This window comes from Pseudonaja textilis, chromosome 2, assembly GCF_049901715.1.
Source record: "Pseudonaja textilis isolate UNSWEBS1 chromosome 2, rPseTex1.2, whole genome shotgun sequence".
In the NCBI taxonomy this organism is placed as follows: domain Eukaryota; kingdom Metazoa; phylum Chordata; class Lepidosauria; order Squamata; family Elapidae; genus Pseudonaja; species Pseudonaja textilis.
Genome location: NC_141991.1, coordinates 138,394,848 through 138,415,684, shown reverse-complemented (window position 1 = coordinate 138,415,684; position 20,837 = coordinate 138,394,848). Strand labels below are relative to the sequence as shown.

Sequence of the window (20,837 nt, the reverse complement as noted above, 5' to 3'; positions counted from 1 at the left end):
CACCTAGCACAACAAAATCTCGACTTTCTTTCCCTTTGCTCCCATCTGCCTTTCTCTGACCGAAGTTGATTTACTTCTTCTTCCTCATCAGTTTCGGATAGCGATTCGATGTCCTCATGGTGTGTCGTGGTAGTGGGTTTTTGAGTTTCCTCTTGCTTCTTGTTTTGAGCTTGCTTAGTGTCTTTCGGGGTTTCCAGTGTTACTTTATTCATCTGTTGCATGGTGGCTGCTGATTTCTGTGCTGCTTCCACTGTGGTGGCTTCTTCTATGGCCTCAGTCAATGTTGTTTTGGGTCTGGTCAGTAGTCGGCTCTGTAGTGTAAGGTCTCTTAATCCGAGGACCACGCGGTCCCTCATGGCCTCGTCCATGTTTAGGAATTATCATGTTCCTCCAATGTCTCTTAGGGCTGCAACAAAATCTCCGATGCTTTTGCCTTCCTTTTGGTCATGCTTGTAAAATTCATGTCTCTTGATAAGGCATGAGACAGTTGGTGTAAAATGGGCTCACAGTAACTTGTCTAAGTCCAACCACACAATTTTCTTTACATCATGGGGTGACGCCAATGCCTTTGCCATTTTGAAGACTGTGGGCCCGCAGTGGGTGAGGAAAACAGCTCTCTTCCTATTTTTGGATATTCCTTGGAGCTCGTTCCCTTCTAGAAACATGAGGAATCAGTCGATGTATGATTCCCAGTCTTCCGTTGCTGGGTTGAATGGTGCGGGTGGCGAATTGTTGCTGGCCATCTCGTCTAGCTCGGTTCTTGTTGCCATGTGCTCAACTGGTCTCCTTTGTCTCAGAATCCCATCCTCGTCGCCAGTGTTATGTTGTGGGAAAGACGACTCGAGACCAGTTAATCTTTAGTTGCTTTTAATTTTCTCTCTGGAACTGAACAACAATGGAGCTGCGGCAGCCTCTTTTATAGTGGCTGCTCGCAGCTCGCAGCCAATGATGGCTATTCAAGTTTCCCGCCGTCCGGCTGGACCAATCAGAATGGAACATTCAAATATTCAAATATACAACAGACCTTGTCAACTTTGGTCTTCTGCACACTAGTTTTTTTCAGTTCTAAGTCTGGCTTGACTTTCTGGGTTTATCTATGTATAGTCTTCCTTGCCACAGAAAGTCTGCAATGATTAAGGCGTAAGAGCACAACACAGCATGCAACTCCCAAAGAGAAAGCCACATTGGTAAGCTGCCTTTTGTTTACTGTGCAGCTCAGAGTCCACCGAAGCCTATGCAACCACTAGCAAAGATAACAATAACTTGTTAGGTTCACACGGTGACCAAATCCGAAAGACTTAAATTGGCATGCACGTAAGAAATACCAATACATTGACAAAATATCATAAATTGTCCAGATTTCTGACTGATTTTAAAGGCCAAGCTTTTAAAGCTTTTGAGAATATCCAGGTCGGGGCCAAACCTACATTAGGTGGAATGGTATTCCAGAGAGCCGGAGTAGTGACAGAGAAGACACATGTCCAGGATTCTACAAGATGGCACCATTTAGTCAATAGGACTGGGCAACCCTTTCCCTGTCTGATCTCATAGCATGGGCAGAGACAACAGGAGAAGACGCTCTCCTAAATAACAGCTGCAAGCTACTGGGGCTATCACAAGATTCTTGTTTTTACTAGCCCATCTGTGATGGAATGTTGCTGGCAAAAATTCATTCCTGAGAGCAAGCCCAAAGACAATTTTCACACAACGGTACGTAATGGTTGATTACATTATTAGCTGCTGAAATCCATCTATTCCACTAAATCATAAACCATGTTTTACAAGGTGCATGTCAAACTGTGTGCTTTGACACCATTCCCTACACCAAAAGCAAATTTCTCACATTAAGAGTTGTGTTTTCTAAGTCAGGCAAAAGATTTCCATAAATCTGTAGGAGGTTCACTCTGATTTTGAGAAGAGAGAATCTAATTTAAGGCAAGGTGAGGCAGTTGATATAAACTATGACTGAGGCCAGATCTACACCGCAGACGTATTGCTGGAGATGAGTAAATTTCCCGAGACTATATACCCAACTTCAGATTTTATCTAAGATTATTTTCCCTAACTCTGGAAAAGAACCATTTTCAATGTAATAGTGTTCCCTGCGGTATTATAAGAATCTTCATTTCCCAACTCAACATTTTTACCCAACTCACAAACTGGGACAAATCCGTTGCTTCTCTTACCTTTTTATTTTCAACCCAACAGAACGATAGGGAAGATTCTGGTACATGTGTGTCTATCCTTCTGCCCATCAGCAGCATAATTCTCCAAAAACATTAACAGGATGGGACCAAATCTGGTATGGAACAAGAAGGAACCAAAAGAAAGACTATGTTGGAAATGGGATGAGTCCAGCTACGGACTGAGGGGCTGAAGGAGGAGGGGGAAAAAATCCAAGGGAACCCTATGGGAGAAGCAGATAGGCAGGGGCTTGGAGTGCAACTGACTGCTCAATTCTTAAAATCCCCTGCCAGTAACAGGATGGAGATGCTATTAAGAAGATGTCAAGCTTTCAAGAAATCTCATGCTGTGCTACTGCAGTCCTTTCTCTGCTTCCAAAATTCCAGAAGCCGTGCTGTGCATACTTTCCTAACTTGTATGCAACTTGTTTTCTGCTTCTCAAATGTGCAGATGACAAAAAATGGGAGATTTGGCCAAGACCCGGGAAGACAGAACAAGAATGAGTCTCATCTGGGCGGGTTAGAAGACTGAGAAGCAAGGTGTCCTGGGAGCAATATATTACATTTAGAAAAGAAAAATCAAAGCAGCGCATGTAAGATGTCATGTCTTAGAAGCAATATCTTAGAGAAGAAACTAGGTGCGGTCACTGACAGAGAGCCAAACATGAGCCAGTACTATGAGACTGTTGTTAGAAGAGCTAGCGTAATTTTGGCCTAGGGTTAGAAACACTTTAAAACACATTAAAAGTTTTTATTCCCCTCTATTCTGCACTGGTGGTACCTGGAGTACCGTTTGATTCTGGGCATCATTTACAAATGGACAGTTAGAGAAGGTTTAGAAGATGGCAACAAAAGGGATAAAAACATAAAAACAAGCAAAATAGGGTACCAGTTAGTCAAAAATTATTTTCTTCTAGCACAGAAACTAGGATCAGAAATATTGGGTATAATGTGCTTAGTTACTTATTAAGTTACTTAGATTTTGCTTAAAAATAAGGAACAATTTCCTGACAGAAAGACCTGTAGAATTCTGGAACAGTTTACCGATATCAGTTAAAAGTGAGTGGTTCTTAATGAGGGGAGGGAGTAATTACAAGCGTAATCTGGGCATATCCTTGAGTAATGGAGCTATTTGCAATTGTTCGTATGAGAATTGAGCCTCCAGTTTGAGACTGTGCTGCCAACAGCTTGTCTAAAACAAAAATCTGAGATTTGGCAGTCCATTATCTGTGCACTCTTTCAACAGCACAAGTTACAACTCTTTAATTTTATGATCTCAAAATCTAAAAGAAGGGGTTTTTTTTAATAAGTTTTACATCTATTCAGTTTTACTGAAAAAATACCCTAATTGTAAATGAGGAAATTAGACAGATCTTTCCTCAAATATCACGTTGGAACACATTTGTAAAAAAAACCTGGAAGACTTGGGATGAAAGGCCATAAAAAGCTGTTTTTAATGAATATGCCTTCAAGGTCCTACTACGTTTTTTTCTTCTTCAACCGCTATAAGAAAGTCTGAATAAAATACCCATTCTAAAATTTTAATAGTGTTATTTCTGCCACTGATATCATCTTATGCAAGTATAATCATTAAAAGTTGTAATTCATATACAGGGGAAATTAAGGAAATTACTCAAGCATATTTCAATTGCAGTAGGAGTACAAATTTGGGAAAGAACATGTAGAACATCATTAAATGTAGTTTAAAGCCCTTGGGAAGGATTTGCTACGTGGATAAAAATGCCAAATCCAGTCTAAACATCTGGCTGATTGTGCAACAGACCATAATAATAATAACAGCAACAAGAGTGAGGCACTATCTTGGTATGTTGTGATACTTGTGTATTCTGAAAAAGATAAGAGCCATTTGTTTGATCATGTCAGAAACATCACAGTTAAAGTAAGGCATGAAATCATGAAATTTGAGGGGAAAATACAAATTAAAATATGTACAATTAAATAGACCTTTCCAGGAAACTAGCAGCCTTAATTAGGTTCTGTTATGCTGTCATAACATGATTCACAAGTGTAGACTGATCAGGTCACAAAGGACATGAAAGGAGTCTCCTCGAAGAATGTGTGTTGGTAACACATTTGGGCAACCACGGGGCAACAGCTTATAGCTGCCTAATCTTTTCAATTCAGAAGCATCTGAAAGCTAGTGAGGAGTTCATTCTCACCTATGACTATACTGAATAGATTTCATAAGAGGAACCAGATGAAGAGTATCTCTCCCGTAAAAAATATGGTGAAATGTAAGTTACAGAAAGCCATACTGATAAGTTGTTGCCTGAGTTGAGTAGAATCATACTAGGTGTTGGAGTTCTTGAACAACTGATGAGAAATGGGCTACATGTCTCAGGACTGTGGCCTGAACATCTAGGCCCAGCAGCTGCTGGACTATTAGAAGGAAAGTTTTTGGTGAGTTGCAAATATACAAAGATTGAAAACAAAGAAATAGCGATTTGTTATCACAAATCAAGTCCAACAAGAGGATATCTGAAAAGAATGCATCAGTTCTGGAAAGGACAACAACATCTAGAATCAGAAATAATAGAAAAGAAGATTGCACAGGAACACTGATATAATATAATACAAAATAAAAGGAGTCACAGGAGCAGAATTGAAAGAACTAGAAAGATGTGCCCAAGGCAAAGAAATGAAAGCCTTGTCTGAAGTAGCTCAAATTGTGTAGGGAAGCCAGGGGAAGTCATCAATAGAAGAAGATAATATAGCTTCATTCCCAAACCGGGCACCCTCTGCTTTGTCTTGTCTTCAGAAAGAACAAAGCCTTCTAACTGAAAAGAAAAATATTTGAAAGAAAGAATAATTAAACTTTTAGAACAGCACAAAAACTACAGAATAAGGTTGCCTGCACTGAAACGTGTTCCAAAGAAACAAGTATTAAAAGATGCCAATACTGAAATATCAAATATAAACACCAGCTCATTGCAAGAAACAACCAAACCAATATACAGGAAGGCTGCACTTATAACTGAATATTTAGGATGCAAAATCAACAAATACGAAAAAAAGACCAAACAGTGCACTACCAAAATGGAAGATCAGGCTGGAAAATAAGATCATGCTAAGATCGGATTGAAGCAAGCTAGAACAGTTGAAAGAAAGGAAGACTAAAAATAGATGATCAAGAAATATCACCCAGGAACAAAGAAGATTAAGGAAGTACTGGAAATAAAATAACAAATAACAGCTGTAGCCAAGAAATTTAGCAGACTCAAAGCTCTAATTATGCATTATAGGTATGTCATTCCAATCAGAAACATTTCTACCAATCCATCAATGGAGAGACTGCAGTGAACCAGTTGACACCTGACAAAAGAAAAACTTTGCAATTCTGGACACAGCTATGGGGTAACCGAGAGAAATATAACAAGAATACAGCTTGAATAAAAAATGGTACAGAGGAGTAAGAAAAGAAACTGAAATTAAAGAACTTGTAATCATCATCTCCTTTTAATGACCCCATAATCCCTTGTGGGGTGGAGTCTGGGCAACTGAATAGAGCTGAGTGTTTACTGGCCAGATGCCCTTCCTGTCACCAATGAGGAGTTATATTCAGCAGATATATTCTCATCATGCCCAGAGAGAGAAATATCTGTCTCTATCTAGGATCGCAGCACCCTGAATCACTTAAAATGAAAAGAACTTGTAATACCAGCAGTAATTATGGAGAAAAGGTCAAGGAAGATCAAGAATTGGTCAGCACTGGGTGAAACTTATTAACATAGGTTTTGGTTGAAACATCTGACTGGTCTATACCCATTTATTGCCCAAAACATTTAACAAAATATTGCATAGAAGTAAAATTGAAGACTGGTGTAGGCGGCAGAGGTATCGGACAGTGAGAACTAAAGGGAACAGTCAGGGAGTCTGGCGAGGACTTGGACGAGGGTCCTGCATCCAATGCAGGAATGGGGCCAGGACCATCTGAGAGTGGGTTGCTGCCTTCGGAGTCTGGCAGCAGCGAAGCAGAGGACCCCGAGGAGACTGTTGCAAGTGCACCTGTGCGCAGGGCTGTTAGAAGGAGAGAGCAGCTGAAGCAGCAGGGGTGACTCGGGAGTAAGGCTGGGAGGTGATTGTCCCTTCTATCAGGGATAAAAAAAAGTCAGTCTTTGGTCATGTGCTCTTTTCAGGAAGCAAAGAAGTTCATTAGATTCTGATTCCTCATTGAAGCCTTGTGAAATCTGGTTTGTCTTTGCTGGAACCTCTGTTGGTTTATATTCTAGTAATTGGACTTCTGTTTCTTGGCAGCCTTCTACAACCTGAAAGGCATGAGCTTATCTCAGAGAATTGTGTCTAATGGGTTTTGGCTGGGAATGCAAGAAATTCCCAGGGTCGCATTAAAAATAGGTTTGATTTTACACTCAAGCTTTTGTTTCCTTAATTTGGACAAAGCCTGGGTCAGAACAGTTTTAATGCTTTTTACTGTTTTTATTGTTTTAAAATGTTTTTAAAATTTTAATTGTAATATATCTTTTGAGTTGGACAAATATCAATGGTGCAATGGAAGACACAGTTGCCAATCAATGGTGACAGGCTGGGAGGGGTTAATATCAAGATAGGAATCATTCATTGAGATTTACTACTACTTCTAATGTTTGTCATTGCACTGATACATCTGTCAACAATATTGAGCAAATCAGACATCAAACATCCAAAACATCCACAAGATTATTCTACCTCTTTATATGAATGATCTGAAGCTATATGGAAAAACACCATCTGAAGTAGAATTGCTTCGGCATTATGTATACAGCCGAGATAGTGCAATGGAATTTAAATGAAGCAAATATGTTACTCTCACAATCAACAGGGGGAAAAATAGTGAAAACTGAAGGGATCAAGATGCCCTGTGAAAATAACATCAAGAATCTGATGAAGTCAATCACAACAAATGCTTGGTCATCCTTCAAGCTAACCCTATCAAGCATGTTGAAGGTTAGAAGTGAACATATCATGAAAATGGAGATCATCTTAAAATCCAAAGTCAGTGGAAGAAATCCAGAGTATTCAGCAGGTTCTGACCCATTCTGAAGAACCAGTAGCAGAAATTTTGAGTAGTTCAGAGAACCAGCAAATACTACCTCTGACTGTCCCGCCCCCATCTAATCTCTGCCTCCCGAGTCCCAGCTGATCAGCTGGGTCTTCTTTTGTTGCCCTGCACAGGAGAACAGAGCTGGAAAGCAGGTTAGTGAGATGGGGAGGGAATGGGGATTTTGCAGTAACTTTCCCCTGGAGTGGGGTGAGAATGGAGATTTTACAATATCCTTCCCCTGCCACACCCACCAAGCCACGCCCACAGAACTGATGGTAAAAAAAATGGAATCCAACACTGCAATTAACAGTTAGGCAATTCCAGTCATTATAGACACAGCTGGAATAGTAGACTGGATTCAAGAAGAACTAAAAGCCATAGCTAGGAAGAGCAGAAAAATAATGACAATGAATCATGCCTTTCATCCTTGCAGATTTGACTTACCAAGGAGCATAGCTGGGCATGGAATGTTACAAGTAGACCAGCCATTTAAAGAAAGAAAAGGGCATTGAAAGAATATCTAAGTGGCGCAGTGGTTAGAGTGCAGTACTGCAAGCCACTTCTGCTGACTACCGACTTCTTGCAATTTGGCAGTTCAAATCTAACCAGGCTCAAGGTTGACTCAGCCTTCTATCCTTCCATCCGAGGTGGGTAAAATGAGGACCCAGATTGTTGGGGGCAATATGATGACTCTGTAAAACTGCTTACAGAGGGTTGTAAAGCACTATAAAGCAGTATGTAAGTCTAAGTGCTATTGCTATTGCTATATCTGAAGGAGATTTTTTTAAATGCACTGAAACTAGCATACAATGAAGAGACCAAACTAGCCTACAAGAAAAAACCAAATGAAGAATAAAAAAGAGACATGGTAAAGCAAAGTATATCATGGCCAGTATGTTTTTTAAAAAGCAGGCAAAGCAGATAACAACGAAACCTGGCAATGACTAAGCAGGAAACTTTAAAGAAAGAGGCAAAAGGTTAACTCCGTCTGCACAAGATAAAGCTTTAAAGAACAAATTCATATAAAGCCAGAACTGAGAAGACAGCAAATGCCATTTCTGGAAGAAAGAGGAAAAACCCTGAAGAAACAGTGGACAGATTCACTACAAGTAATGACCATGGTGAAGTAGCAACAAAGATGCACTGGAATATCTGCAAGAAATGTCATTTGCCTACCAACAAGAACTGATGGGACGGCAAAACAGACAAAGTAATATAGATGATGAAGAAGCTAAAGCGCTCTGGAACTTTCGAATTCAAATAGATAAGCATTTGCTACACAATACCCCAGAATTAACTACTATTGATAAGAAAGACACAAAAAAGTCTGGATAGTAGACATTGCAGTGCCTGGAGACAGCAGAATAAAAATGGAGAAAATAACAAAATATAAAGTCTGCAAATACAAGTTGAACAATTGGGGCAAAACAAAAATAGTACCAAGAGTAATAAAGCCACTTGGATGCAATCTCAAAACATGTAGAGGATCACCTGAACATCATCAGGACTGGCAAAATCACCATCCGTCCATTGCAAATGGCAGCTTTAACTTGGAACAACTTTAACCCTGTGACAATACTTTTAACACCATCAAACAACAACTGCCTATCCCACGTGCTTGGCAGGGACTCAATAGATGGATAAAATCCCAAATCCAGTCTAAACACCTGGCTGATGTGCAACCAACCAATACTGTCGTAATAATATAGGGAACTATATATATTTCTTTTCTAATTTCTGGCTTAGAAACTCTCTTTATCAGCTAGTTTCATTTATTCTGCTACGTCTTAATGTGGCTTTGCCTTAACATGCTCTGTAAACTGAAGTTTAAACTTGTGGATCATCAAACATAGTTTATGAATCAGTGCAATCAATGCTTGAAGCTTTCTGATGCTGGTGGGTTTAATAACCCTGATTGAAGAAATCATAACCTAGCAAACCATGGTCTGTGAAGCCAATGTAGTTTAGCGACAGCTAAGTTGTCACCCTGTTTTAATCACAACATCTCGGGACAAAAATAGAACCTCCACTTAATCCGAAGCATGTTTTAAAAAACAGCCTTTTGTTCCTATCTGATGGAGCAAATGCTAATCTCAAATTTACTTGTATATGTGACTTTTAACTTGTTTTCCCACTTAACTATCTTGTCGGATTTAAGAAGAATTTTTCTTCAGACTGTCCAGTCACAGAATCTGTCCTTCCCATCTATTTTAGGAACTTTTTTCCAAATATTTACTCCAAAAGCATTCATGTCTATTAGCTCTCCTCCTCCTAATTTCAAGAAGAGGGATCTAGTTCAACACAGGATTGCAATAATATTTGTGCATCAAGAAGAAAGCAGAAGAGAAAGCTCTGTCTCCCAATGAGCAAGCCAAGAAGTCTTTCCCACTTGGCCTCTTCCAGATGTTGAAGGGAGAACTGTATTCTACTAGAGGATGCCTAGTTGAAGACGACTGAGCTGGAATACTGGATGCGAAACCATTTTACTTAAAACCCATACAATTCCCATAAATATCAATGAGGTTTTCTCATAAGAAGTAAGATTGTAACTTAGGTTAATGTATTAAAAGGCAAGTGAGATTGGGGCTTCTATATCCATAAACCACATTATCTTGATGTTGTTTATTCAACAAAATACAGATGCTATTAACTGAGTCTGTCTTTTATTAAGAAGATGGGTGGTTAGTCCTCAGATATCTTGAATTAGGATATTGACACTAGAATTTTGTAGACTTTTATACCCATTGGCCTCAGCCATCCAGATAGCCTCTGATAGTATATAATTCAAATAAGTCAGTAGATAGTATTGAACATCTATTGCTTCAAGTAACCAGTGAGAAAAAAGTCTTAGGTTAAGTATAAGTATGTATGAATGGTTGATTCCCACATATGTTTTGTTAGATTTTGGTTTAGTGTATTTTGTGAATGTAGGCATCATGTCTTTTGGCTTGGTAAATGCCTGAACCCAGCTACTGTGGTTTATTCAACAAACCGAGATTAAAGCAAATCATTGTTGAGTGCCCAGTTTGTGAAGAATGTTTTTAACATTGTTTCCAAATTGCAGTGAGCAGTAAGCTGATTGCAGAAAAAATTACAATGCAGAAACCTACTCTGAGGAACGGATCTAGAGCAGAGGTCTCCAACCTTGGCAACTTTAAGACTTGTGGACTTCAACTCCTAGAATTCCTCAGCCAGCAAAGCCACCAAAGGTTGGAGACCTCTGATCTAGAGTGCATTTATTTACCCGCTCATTTATTGAATTTGTACAGCCACATATCTCAAACACGATGCAAACATGCCTGATAGACTCCTCTGCAATTCCACTTCTGCTCTACTTGTATATCTATAAATCAATAAATAACATCATAAACACCACCACTAATTTCTTATGCTTGCTTTCCTTCCAAAAGAAGTGAAATCCAACAGAAATCCAACTTAGGAACTTAGTTCTCTTTGGATACAGAAGGAAGGCAAAACAGCTCCGAAGAGCTGATTTGTGGTTGTTCATAAACCAGACTGCCGCTACTAGAAAAGACAAAAAAGACAGGCTATTTCAAGAAATGCTACGGAACAGCAATCTGTATCAGAAGATTTTAAACTCATTGCCCTGCTGAAATCATTTGAAAGACTCAGATCCAAATTTGGGCAGAGTGACCACATGATATTATACAATTTCCTGAAAACTCATGGAAAGTATCTCGACTTCCAGAAAGGCAGGACAACAATGCATGTGCCTCTACTCACTTTTTCTCTCTGAGAATAAAAAAAGTAACTAGTTCCATGAGGTGATGCCAAACCACAATTACCTGATCTTACCAAATATGGTATGAGGTCATCAGCATTTATGCAATATCTTTGATTCTGCCTTTGCCCCTAGTTGTTCACATTTATCACACTCCCATCTGCCTTTTTATTTATTTATTTATTTATTTATTTATTTATTTATTTGTGTCAATTGCTTACATGATAATAGGTATAAGTAAAAACATAGTTATGAATACATGGATACGTATAAGAAAAATTAAAAAAATAAAAGAAACAATAGGACAGGGACAGTAGGCATGTTGGTGCGATTATGCACGCCCCCTACAGACCTCTTAGGCAAGGGGTGAGGTCAATAGTAGACAGTCTAAGGTTAAAGTTTTTGGGGTTTGGGGAAGAAACCACAGAGTCAGGTAGAGTATTCCAGACATTGACCCCTCTGTTGCTGAAGTCGTATTTCCTGCAATCAAGTTTGGTGCGATTAACCTTGAGTTTGTATCTATTGTGTGCTCTTGTGTTGTTATGGTTGAAGCTGAAGTATTCATTGACAGGTAGGACATTGCAATGTATGATTTTATATTCTATACTTAGATCGGACTGAAGGCGGCGTAGTTCTAGGTTTTCTAGGTCTAGAATTTCAAGTCTGGTGGCATAAGGTATTCTGCAATGAGTAGAGGAGTGGAGAACTCTTGTGAAATATTTCTGGACTTTCTCAACTGTGTTAATATTAGATACGTAATGTGGGTTTCAGACTGATGAGCTGTATTCGAGTATTGGTCTAGCAAATGTTTCGTATGCTCTAGTTATTAGTGTAATATTACCAGAGGAAAAAACTATGTAAGATTAGGTTAACAACTCTTTAACGCCTTTTTGGTTATGTAGTTACAGTGGGCTCTAGCACTTAGGTCATTAGAAATGAGTACTCCAAGATCCTTGACAGAGTTTGGATCATCAACAAGGTCTTGACTATTCAGTCTCTATTTTATTTTCTGATATATATTTTTTGTCAATATGTAAGACAGAGCATTTATTTGTTGAGATTTGAAGTTGCCATTTGTTTGACCATTTTGATACATAGTCAAGGTCTTTTTGAAGGGTAGCAATATTGTCTCTGGTGTTGAATAGCTTTACGTCATCAGTGAAGAGAACGCAGTTGCTCTTGATATGATTTAACTTGAAACTTTATATTAAGTGTTTCAGGAACCTGGAAGCAGTTTAGAACAGCAAGAGAGATTATTTAGAAAGGGAGTGGTATCCTATTTTGAACTATTTATTCTGTTATTATTACCTTTATTGCCAGAGTATATGTGTACAATGTTCATTATCAGTTCATAAGTAAATTATTTGTTTTCTTACTGTGTTGTCTAGCAAAACCGATAAGAATGGATCAAATATAGTGGCGGGGAGGGAAGGAGATTTGTATCTTCAAGTCAGTGTTGACTCCTGATGACTGCCGAGACTAGTTCATGAGACAGAGTGACTGGCAGAAGGTCACCCAACTGGCTTTGTGCCTAAGGTGGGACTGCAAGTCCTGGTCTCTAGTCTGGGGCCTTGGCCACTACACCAAAATGGCTCTTCAAACATAACAAAACAGAAAATGCACAAATATAATACAATTCAATATACATTTTTAAGTATCCAGTTAAAATCAAGACAGAAATTTAACAACAGGAAACTATACCCACCACCCTTCCAAAGATCAAACCTAAAAGATTAATAAATTTGGAGTAATAACAGATCATCAGGGGAACGGCTCTGAAAAAAACTCAGTAAGAAATTAAACTAAGTCACCAAGCAACCAGTTAACACTATTATAATAACCTTCTTTTTTTTCAGTTCCTTTGTAGAAACCGGTAAGGCTGTCAAGCCTTACATGAGAGACAGGCTAGTGGTTAGATAGGAACAGCTACATCAATAACTTTTGTTTGCTTGGAACCAAACATTTTGGCAGCTGTATTTCATTAGATATTTTTCTAGCCCTTAGGAATTCATTCTTTTGCATGATTAATACATAGCACCAGAGTCTTATCCCCAAACTCAATATTTATTTATATACTCCCAATTAGGCCAATAACTCTTTTTTCTGATCCCACTTATAGCAGGGGTCCCCAACTCTCAGTCCATGGACAGACACCAGTCCATGACATTCCAGAAACCGGGCTGCGGAAGCAAGCAAAGCCCCATTCGCAGGATGCAGACAGCACACGAAATCATGCCCCCTCTGGTCCATGGAAAAACCTCTCTTCACAGAACTGGTCCCTGGTGTCCAAAAGGTTGGGGGCCGCTGCACTATAGCACAGGGGGAAATATGAACACCATAGCCAAGATTGAGTTGGCTCTTCTCTAAATGCTGTTAGCCTAAACACCCATCACCTCTTTGCGTCAAACAATGCAAAGTGTAATCCATGCAAATCTTCCTGACTACATTTGGTTACAGCTGCAAAATCTAGGAAGCTGCAAATTTATTTATCTATTTCTTTAGCTGGATTTTCTTACAACATAAAGGCAGTCTTGAATAAAAGTTTAGCGCTGGAGGAAGTCCTGTAGCCCATGTACAAGGAGAAAAGTAGGTGAAAAAGTTCAACTTCCATGAGTTAATCCATACTGAATTTTTGGCAGCAAAGCAGAAGTTGTTTCCCATTGTCATCTTTTCATATTTTTAAATTCCCCATCTAGTTCATAGTCCTGGTAGTTTCTATCCAATGCTATCAAGATTTGACCTCCCACTGGCTCTCTTCAACATCACACAGTGCAACTAAGTTAATACACTGAGACAACCCAAACAAACCAGACCTTGGTTTAACACAATATGTGATCCTTGACACTGAATTGAGAATAAAATATTTTCTATGACTTAAATGATCGCCCCTGGCACAGTGATTTACTTCTCAAAACACTTATGAGCTGTTTTGGTCCTCTGTTTTATGTCTATTAGCAAATGTGTGACTTTATTGTTTTGAATTATTAATAAGCCAAACAAAAAGGTGTTAGTTCATTATTACGAACTAAGTGAGCTAACTAATGTAATGCATTGGTTAGTTATTATTACGATCTAAGACTAACTAACAAAGTAAACATTCAGAATAATTCAGTCCAGAATTTTTTGATATTGTATGATGTAGGGATGTGTGTGTTTTAACAAGCTGAATAGCTGTAGATGCAACCCAGCTTGAGAATGATTTCAACTTTTGACCTAATTTGCATGCTTTATTTATGTAGCATACTGACATCTGAAGTGGGACAGGATTCATCTGTTTTCCTTCCTTTTTAGTAACACTGACATTGCTGGGCCAGATCTTGTTTATATCCCAGCACATAATTTCTATACCCAGATTTTAAACTCAAGAAGAGGCTCCACATGATAATGAAGAAAATACACTTTCCATCAAGTAAATAAGAGTGTCAGAAATATGCATAGTAAATTAGCTTGAAGAATTGGGGGGATGCAGGTATATTTTGAGCTTTGTTTTTAAAAAAGTAGATCCCTGTGCATCACACACTTCTACAAAAACATGTCTACTAAGATTATTCCAACAATCAAGGCCACGATCAAGTTTGTCATGGGGCTAAATGTTTTCAAGTGTATTTACACTCTTCTTTAACACTGTAATAAAAAAGGGTCAGATAGGTTTTGCTGAACCATATCAAAGTCCATCTTTTAACACAACAGAGCTTTCTATGAATTTCAGCCACCATCAAAAGCTATGAAGTTCACACAAGACAATAACAGGTAAGTGATTGACAGTTCACTGTTGGTTTTCTGGCTGATTTCTCTCCCATCAAGGGTTGGGCAAACATTTAAGAATGAACACAAACCCAAAGCAGAAAGGAGACACATTTTTATGAACTAAGTGAACAGTTCTTATTTCACAAAGAAAGTAACAAAATAAAAACCTGGATAATTCTTTTGTAAAATATAAACTATCTAGCAAGGAACCACAGACTATTTTGGAAGGAGACCTGGTGTCTCTATAGCCCCCCAGGTTATATTTCAGCCCTTAAAGATTGTTTGCCAAAAGGTACCAGGATAATGTTTCCACTGAATTTTGCCAAAAGCAAATACATTTTAAGACCTTAAGTGCTAAAGGGAAGTGAGAAGTCTGATTCATAATGGTGTTGAGAAGCACCCAGTTTATATATAGGATTTGCTACCATGAGATGGAGTAATGGTCACCAGACTACGACGCTTTAAAAAGAGAACCCATAAAGATGTTTGTGGCCGCTATAGAACAACACAAGCAAAAGTCCATCACTGCTGCTTTATTTTTAACCTGAATCCCCTGAGATACAGGAGACTGGCCTAGGGCGACCTATGTTTTGATAGGAGGAAAACAGCAGAGATGGGATGCTACCGGTTCTGCCCAGTTCTATAGATCCGGTAGCTCTGGTTCTATGTCTGCTGCTGTTTGGCCCACCTGTCCGCTTGGGCTCTTACTTGTCCTTTATTTCCTGCTTTTTCAACCTCAGCTGCTTTGTGCGGCACAGCTGAGGTTGAAAAAGCAGAGAAAAAGAGGATTTTTGAACGCTGTGCACTGTGTCTGGGAGGCACAGCCTAAGGTTATTTTACACGCACGTACAACACGCACAAAACATAATCACTGAACTGGTAGTAACACCAGTTGAATCCCACCCTTGGAAAACAGTGGTGTGAGAAACCTTCCGGTTTGCAGGGCTTCGGCGGCAGGCAGGAATCCGCGATCATGCGCGGTTTCTGCATGGGCTCGCCGCTGGAGCGTCCCGAGCCAGCTGGCTTTGGGGCTAAGCCACCCCGTAGAGGTGGTGAAGAGAGGGGAGATCGCCAGCAGGGTCGAGGAAAGCTGCATCTTTCCTCCTCAGCTGGTCAAACACCCTTTAACGAAGGCGGTAAGAGCAGTGGGTCATAAATGGCCACCTTAAAGAAGCACTTAACCGGAAAAGAAAGTGCAGGAGGAAGATAAGAAGTGAAAGTTTTGGCTGACCGGGATAAAAAGCAACAACTAAGGTAACCTGGAACTTAAATTTTATAAAAGATAATATCGCTCCCAAAGAAGAGTCGGAAGCAGCGAAAGAAAGTGAAAAGGGAAAGTTTCTTTTCTTCACTCTCCTTCCTCACATTGACAATGAACTGAGCTGAATAAGAAATCAGAAAATCCGCTTTAGCACCAATAGGTAATTAAGCTGAAAATAAAATTTGCCAAAGGGACAATAAAGATTTCTGGACACTAAAAAATTCTTTTTTTTGTTATAAGCAGGAAGGGAGAGGAAAAGAATAAGGGTAGGATTTGGAAGGAGGAGACTGCCTGGAATTTAAAATAATTTAAAGTTAAATCTCAATAAGACTTCTAAAGGATACATTTTAATCGGAACTTTGTAACTAAATAGTAACCCCAGGAAGAGAAAGTGAAAAAAGAAGAAAGTGTAAAGTGTGTATTTGGATTGCTTGGTGACTTTGGGATTTTCTGAAATTATATTTCAATGACTAAAAACAATTGGGTGGTTGTTTAAAAAATTCTACAATGGCATTACTTTTTGATGAACTGAAAATGGAATTTAAAAAATATAAAGAAGAGGCACAAGAAGGGAAGGGCTCCTTTGGCTCCGTTTTTCAATTCTTAGAAATGGTGATTTGCGTCTACAAGAAACAACAAGAAAAGACTGAGCAACAAGAAGATTGGGATAAAGAAGAAGCCATCTTTAATGAACAAGTAATTCTATCTGGGGAAGAAAGGGGAAAGGGGGGAAAGAGAATGGAGAATTTAAGACTTAAAAAAACAGCCAAAAAAGGGGAAAATAATGTGAAAAGTGGATATAATGTTGGAAAGCAACAGAAGAGGGGAATACAGAAGAGGGAAATGGAGGTGGAGAGATAGGGGGTAAAAAGGGGAGAGAGAAGAAGAAAGCTAAGAAGGAAGAGAAGAGAAGTTGCAAAGGCTTGGAGCAAGATGTAAAGAAACAGGACTTATTCAGAGATAATGGGTGAAAATTTAATTGAAAAAGGGATTCTGTAAAGGTACATAAGATTGTATTGTTATATTTGTAATAGAAATAATGTTAGAAAATTGGAAACAACATATGATTAAAAAGTGGGATAAAATACTTAGTGTAATTTAGTGAAACTTTTGTGAACAAAATAAATGAAATAAAATAAATGAGAGAATTGAATTAGGAAGGAATGGGAACATTTTAATTACTCAATGTTTTATTAAAAAATAAGTGAAGTGGTGGGGAATTAACTATGGAAAGTTTATAAGTGTTCCCATAGAAGTATGATACTTATTTGAAAGGTAATGTTAAGATTTAAATGAATATTAATATTAATGATAAATGGATTGTTGTTTTAATTATATTATATATTTATAATTTTTTCTTCTTTCAAAATACAGTGTGTAGTTTTAGAATGTACCAAGCAGAATCTGAATGGAAGTTATGTATTATATTAAGTGTTATAATTTTAGGGGAAAGATATAAAGGCGTCATACTCCAATCAGTGATTACAGGAGAAATTTTGTTTAATGAGAAAAGATAGTAGACAGTGGAAACAGGAGAGACAAAGAATATAAGTACAATTATTTGAATTGAGATGAAATAAATAAAATAAAATTAAGAAAGTTAAGAGAGGGGAGAAGCTATATAGAAAATGTAGAATAGTAATAAGATATGGAATGGAATATAATAATGAGCATCAATTTGAATTTGTGTCTGTACGAAGAGATGTAACCTGGGATCATGCTGCTTTCAAAAAAGATGTTTTATGTTTTTATGTTTTGTTTGTTTATGTTTGTCTTTACAAACCAGTAAAATTTTCAAACAAAAAGAAAACAGTTGTTATTCTACCGGTTCGGTCCGGTTCTGCTGAGCCGGTAGCAGCAATGAGCAGCAGAGACCGAACGGTTCTCTCTGATGCTCTGTGTTGGGCCCACCCATCCGCCCAGGCTCCCATACTAACCTTTATGTCCTGCTTTTGAAGCACAGCTGCTTTCCGCAGCACAGCAATTGCCGCGCGGCAGCACAGCAATGCCTCTGAGCCTGAGCAAAGTATGCACATGTTTGCAAAGTGCGCCCACCAAGCCATGCCCACCGTACCAGTGGTAACAATTTTCAAAACCCACCACTGGAGGAAAAGTATGGTAGCCCTGGATCATGCAAACATTCAAAGGAGGAGACCCCAAATTTTGAAAATTTGGAACTCATCTGCAATTGGACCCATTCGGAAACCAATTTTCTCCACCCGTATTCTTCTAACAGGATGCATATCTCTGCAGAGAAGGAGTTTATTTCATCACCCCACTTACGTTAGCAAAATATTTGCTGAGAAATGTTCATATTGCAGAGGCATATTTGAGAATAAATATTGGGCAATCCCTCTTTCTTTGGGGTGGGGGATAAGTGGTTAAGTAACTCAAGTTACAACAAGTTTTTAGGAAGTTTTTGTAGAGTTTATTATTTGAACTTTTACTGAATCTGCCTGAATGCGGTAGTTTGTCTTTAACTGAGTTTTTCAAAATGGTTTCAACAACCAAGTATTGGCAGAGGTAGGTCAGCAAAGAGATCCCATTTTGAACTGGGTGAAGTGACACCTATTCATATGGTTCTCTGAGGGGAGAGAGAATTATAACATGTATATGGTCATGTTATCATACAAATGCCATAAGTAATGTTCTTACATGAGACATTATGACCAATTTATGCAATTGTGGCATTCAGAAAATGATATCATCATTTTGTTATCTATCACAAACCAACTCTCTATTTACAAATCCCCAAAGAAGTTCTGATCTTATGTTTCCTTTGGCAATAAATTAATCTCAGAGAAAATAATCAACAATGCAGATGGCAGCGCAGTTGATTCTTGTCTGGCACAGAAGTTAATTAAGTATCCAATTAGCACTTGGAAAGAGGCTTCCAAGGAGTACTGAGCTGAGGCCTAGACTGGGAAATGATACATGCAAAAGGAAACTGGATGACATTATTCATGCCAACGAAACATTAGCCAGCAATGCATGGGAGCTATTTAAACAGCAAATATTATTTGGGATACACTAACAGGAGTTAGAATCCAGAACATGGGAAGCAATTGTCCTAAAATACTCTGTTCTTGGCATCAGCATTCAAGAAGGACATTAACATACTAAAGCAAATTCAGAAAAATGCTGTCAAAGGTGGGAGAGGAGGACAGGCAACATGGAAACAAAGCCCAGTGTGGAATAGGTAAATGATCTGGTGTGTTTAACCTGTAGGAAAGACAACCAAGGCAAGATACGATAGCAGTTTTCAAATATCAGAAGGATTGCCACTCAGAGCAGAGAATAAACTTATTCTCTACTGCCTCAGGAGACAGGACCAGAACAAACACAGTGAAAATTACAAAGGAAGAGGTTCAGACCAGACATTAAGAAACACTATACATATCAATGGCACGGAATTCCCTATGTCTTCGTGAATTTCCCTTTGCTAAAGAACTTCAGGGAGAGGCTGTATAGTGACTTAGAGATACTCTAGCGTATTAGGCCACTCAGCAGAGGGCTGATGGATCAACAACCTGCCTCACGCATCGATGGTTTGGCTGACAGAACTAAATGAGCACTGTGCAAAAATAAGTAGATCTTGTTACTTTAGAAAACCAACAACTTTCTAAAACTATTCCAGAAAATTTGGGAATGGATATCTGACATAGAATAACTAATATAAAGAGCCAGTGTCCAGAAACCTCTTATTGGAGAATAACTTTATTATCAGTTTATATGAATCACGAGTCCTCATGACTGGGAAAGTGCAAAATGCAGACGTGTAGGCAGCTATATGTGCTCCAAGGACTGAACATATTACACCTCTGCTTCGCAAGCTAAATTGATTGCCACTTTGCTCTGGGTTCCCATTAAAGCCATATATGCCATGGGACGAGATTATTGGATGGACTGCATCCCCCGTTACATCATGTGTAGCAGGAAAGCATGTTGCTGGTCCCATCAGCAAGGGAATTTTATCATGCGAGACCTGGGATGAGAGTCTTTTCCGCCATGACCCCTGCCCTGTGGAATATTATTCCGCTGGAGATGACACTGGTGCCAACCCTATGGGCTTCCAGAAGACCCTTAAACAGGATTCTGTCACTTGACTTGGGGATCTCTTGACAGAGAAGAACTTGCTAGATGTCTGCATGATAGTTAATTGAATGCACTCTCTTATAGGCTTTTCTGGCATTTTGTTTTGTCTTGTTTTTATCTTAATTTAAACCTGATTTTTTTTAATAGTCTTTATGTATTTGTACTGCTTTTATTATGTTCACCACCCAAAATCATTATGTGAGATTGAGGGCTATACAAATATGACCAATATATAAACTAAAATTAAAACTGTAAGTTAAGTGTAAATTATCTGCCAAAGAATGTTGGCTTTCTAGTTGAATTCTCACATCATAATGTGATTTACTTGTTTCGGGATTACTGTAATATGAGAAGATATCTACCGTGACTGGTAAACTGTAGTTTATGTTTTAGTGCTATGTGTAACTCAACCAACTTTATTTACGAAACCACTATTAACAAAATTGCAGCTCAACTAAGATTAAAACAGTTCTGTGCAGGAAATACGAGGATCTACTGAAGTAATCTTATTTCTGCTTTCTCAAAAATAAATTCAGTAAGAGTTACTACTACATAAATAAACCATAGTTCAACTGCTAAAACATATAATAAATATTATGACCATATGGAATACCATCTTCAATTGGGAAAAATATTCTGAATTTAGCTGTGACATAGCTAATTTGACCACTCTCATTAAATTGTATACCATTTTTGTCAGAAAAGAATGTTAAATTCAATACAGATCTTGATGGAAAATGACCAATAATG

General features: G+C 38.5%; 1 protein-coding gene across 3 annotated transcripts in view; it reads right to left on the bottom strand.

The window, feature by feature from the left end:
* The window catches only part of STAT6 (signal transducer and activator of transcription 6), an 82,774-nt gene that overhangs the window by 60,002 nt on the left and 1,935 nt on the right, over nucleotides 1-20,837 (bottom strand). For 2 of the 3 annotated variants that reach the window (XM_087925460.1, XM_087925461.1), the window contains exon 2: nucleotides 2,187-2,299. The exons of the other annotated variant lie outside the window; for it this stretch is intronic. In XM_087925460.1, the coding sequence (XP_087781586.1) occupies nucleotides 2,187-2,264 (78 nt within the window). In that variant the 5' untranslated portion in view covers nucleotides 2,265-2,299. The remainder of the gene's footprint in view (nucleotides 1-2,186; nucleotides 2,300-20,837) is intronic. 3 annotated transcript variants of the gene reach the window in all.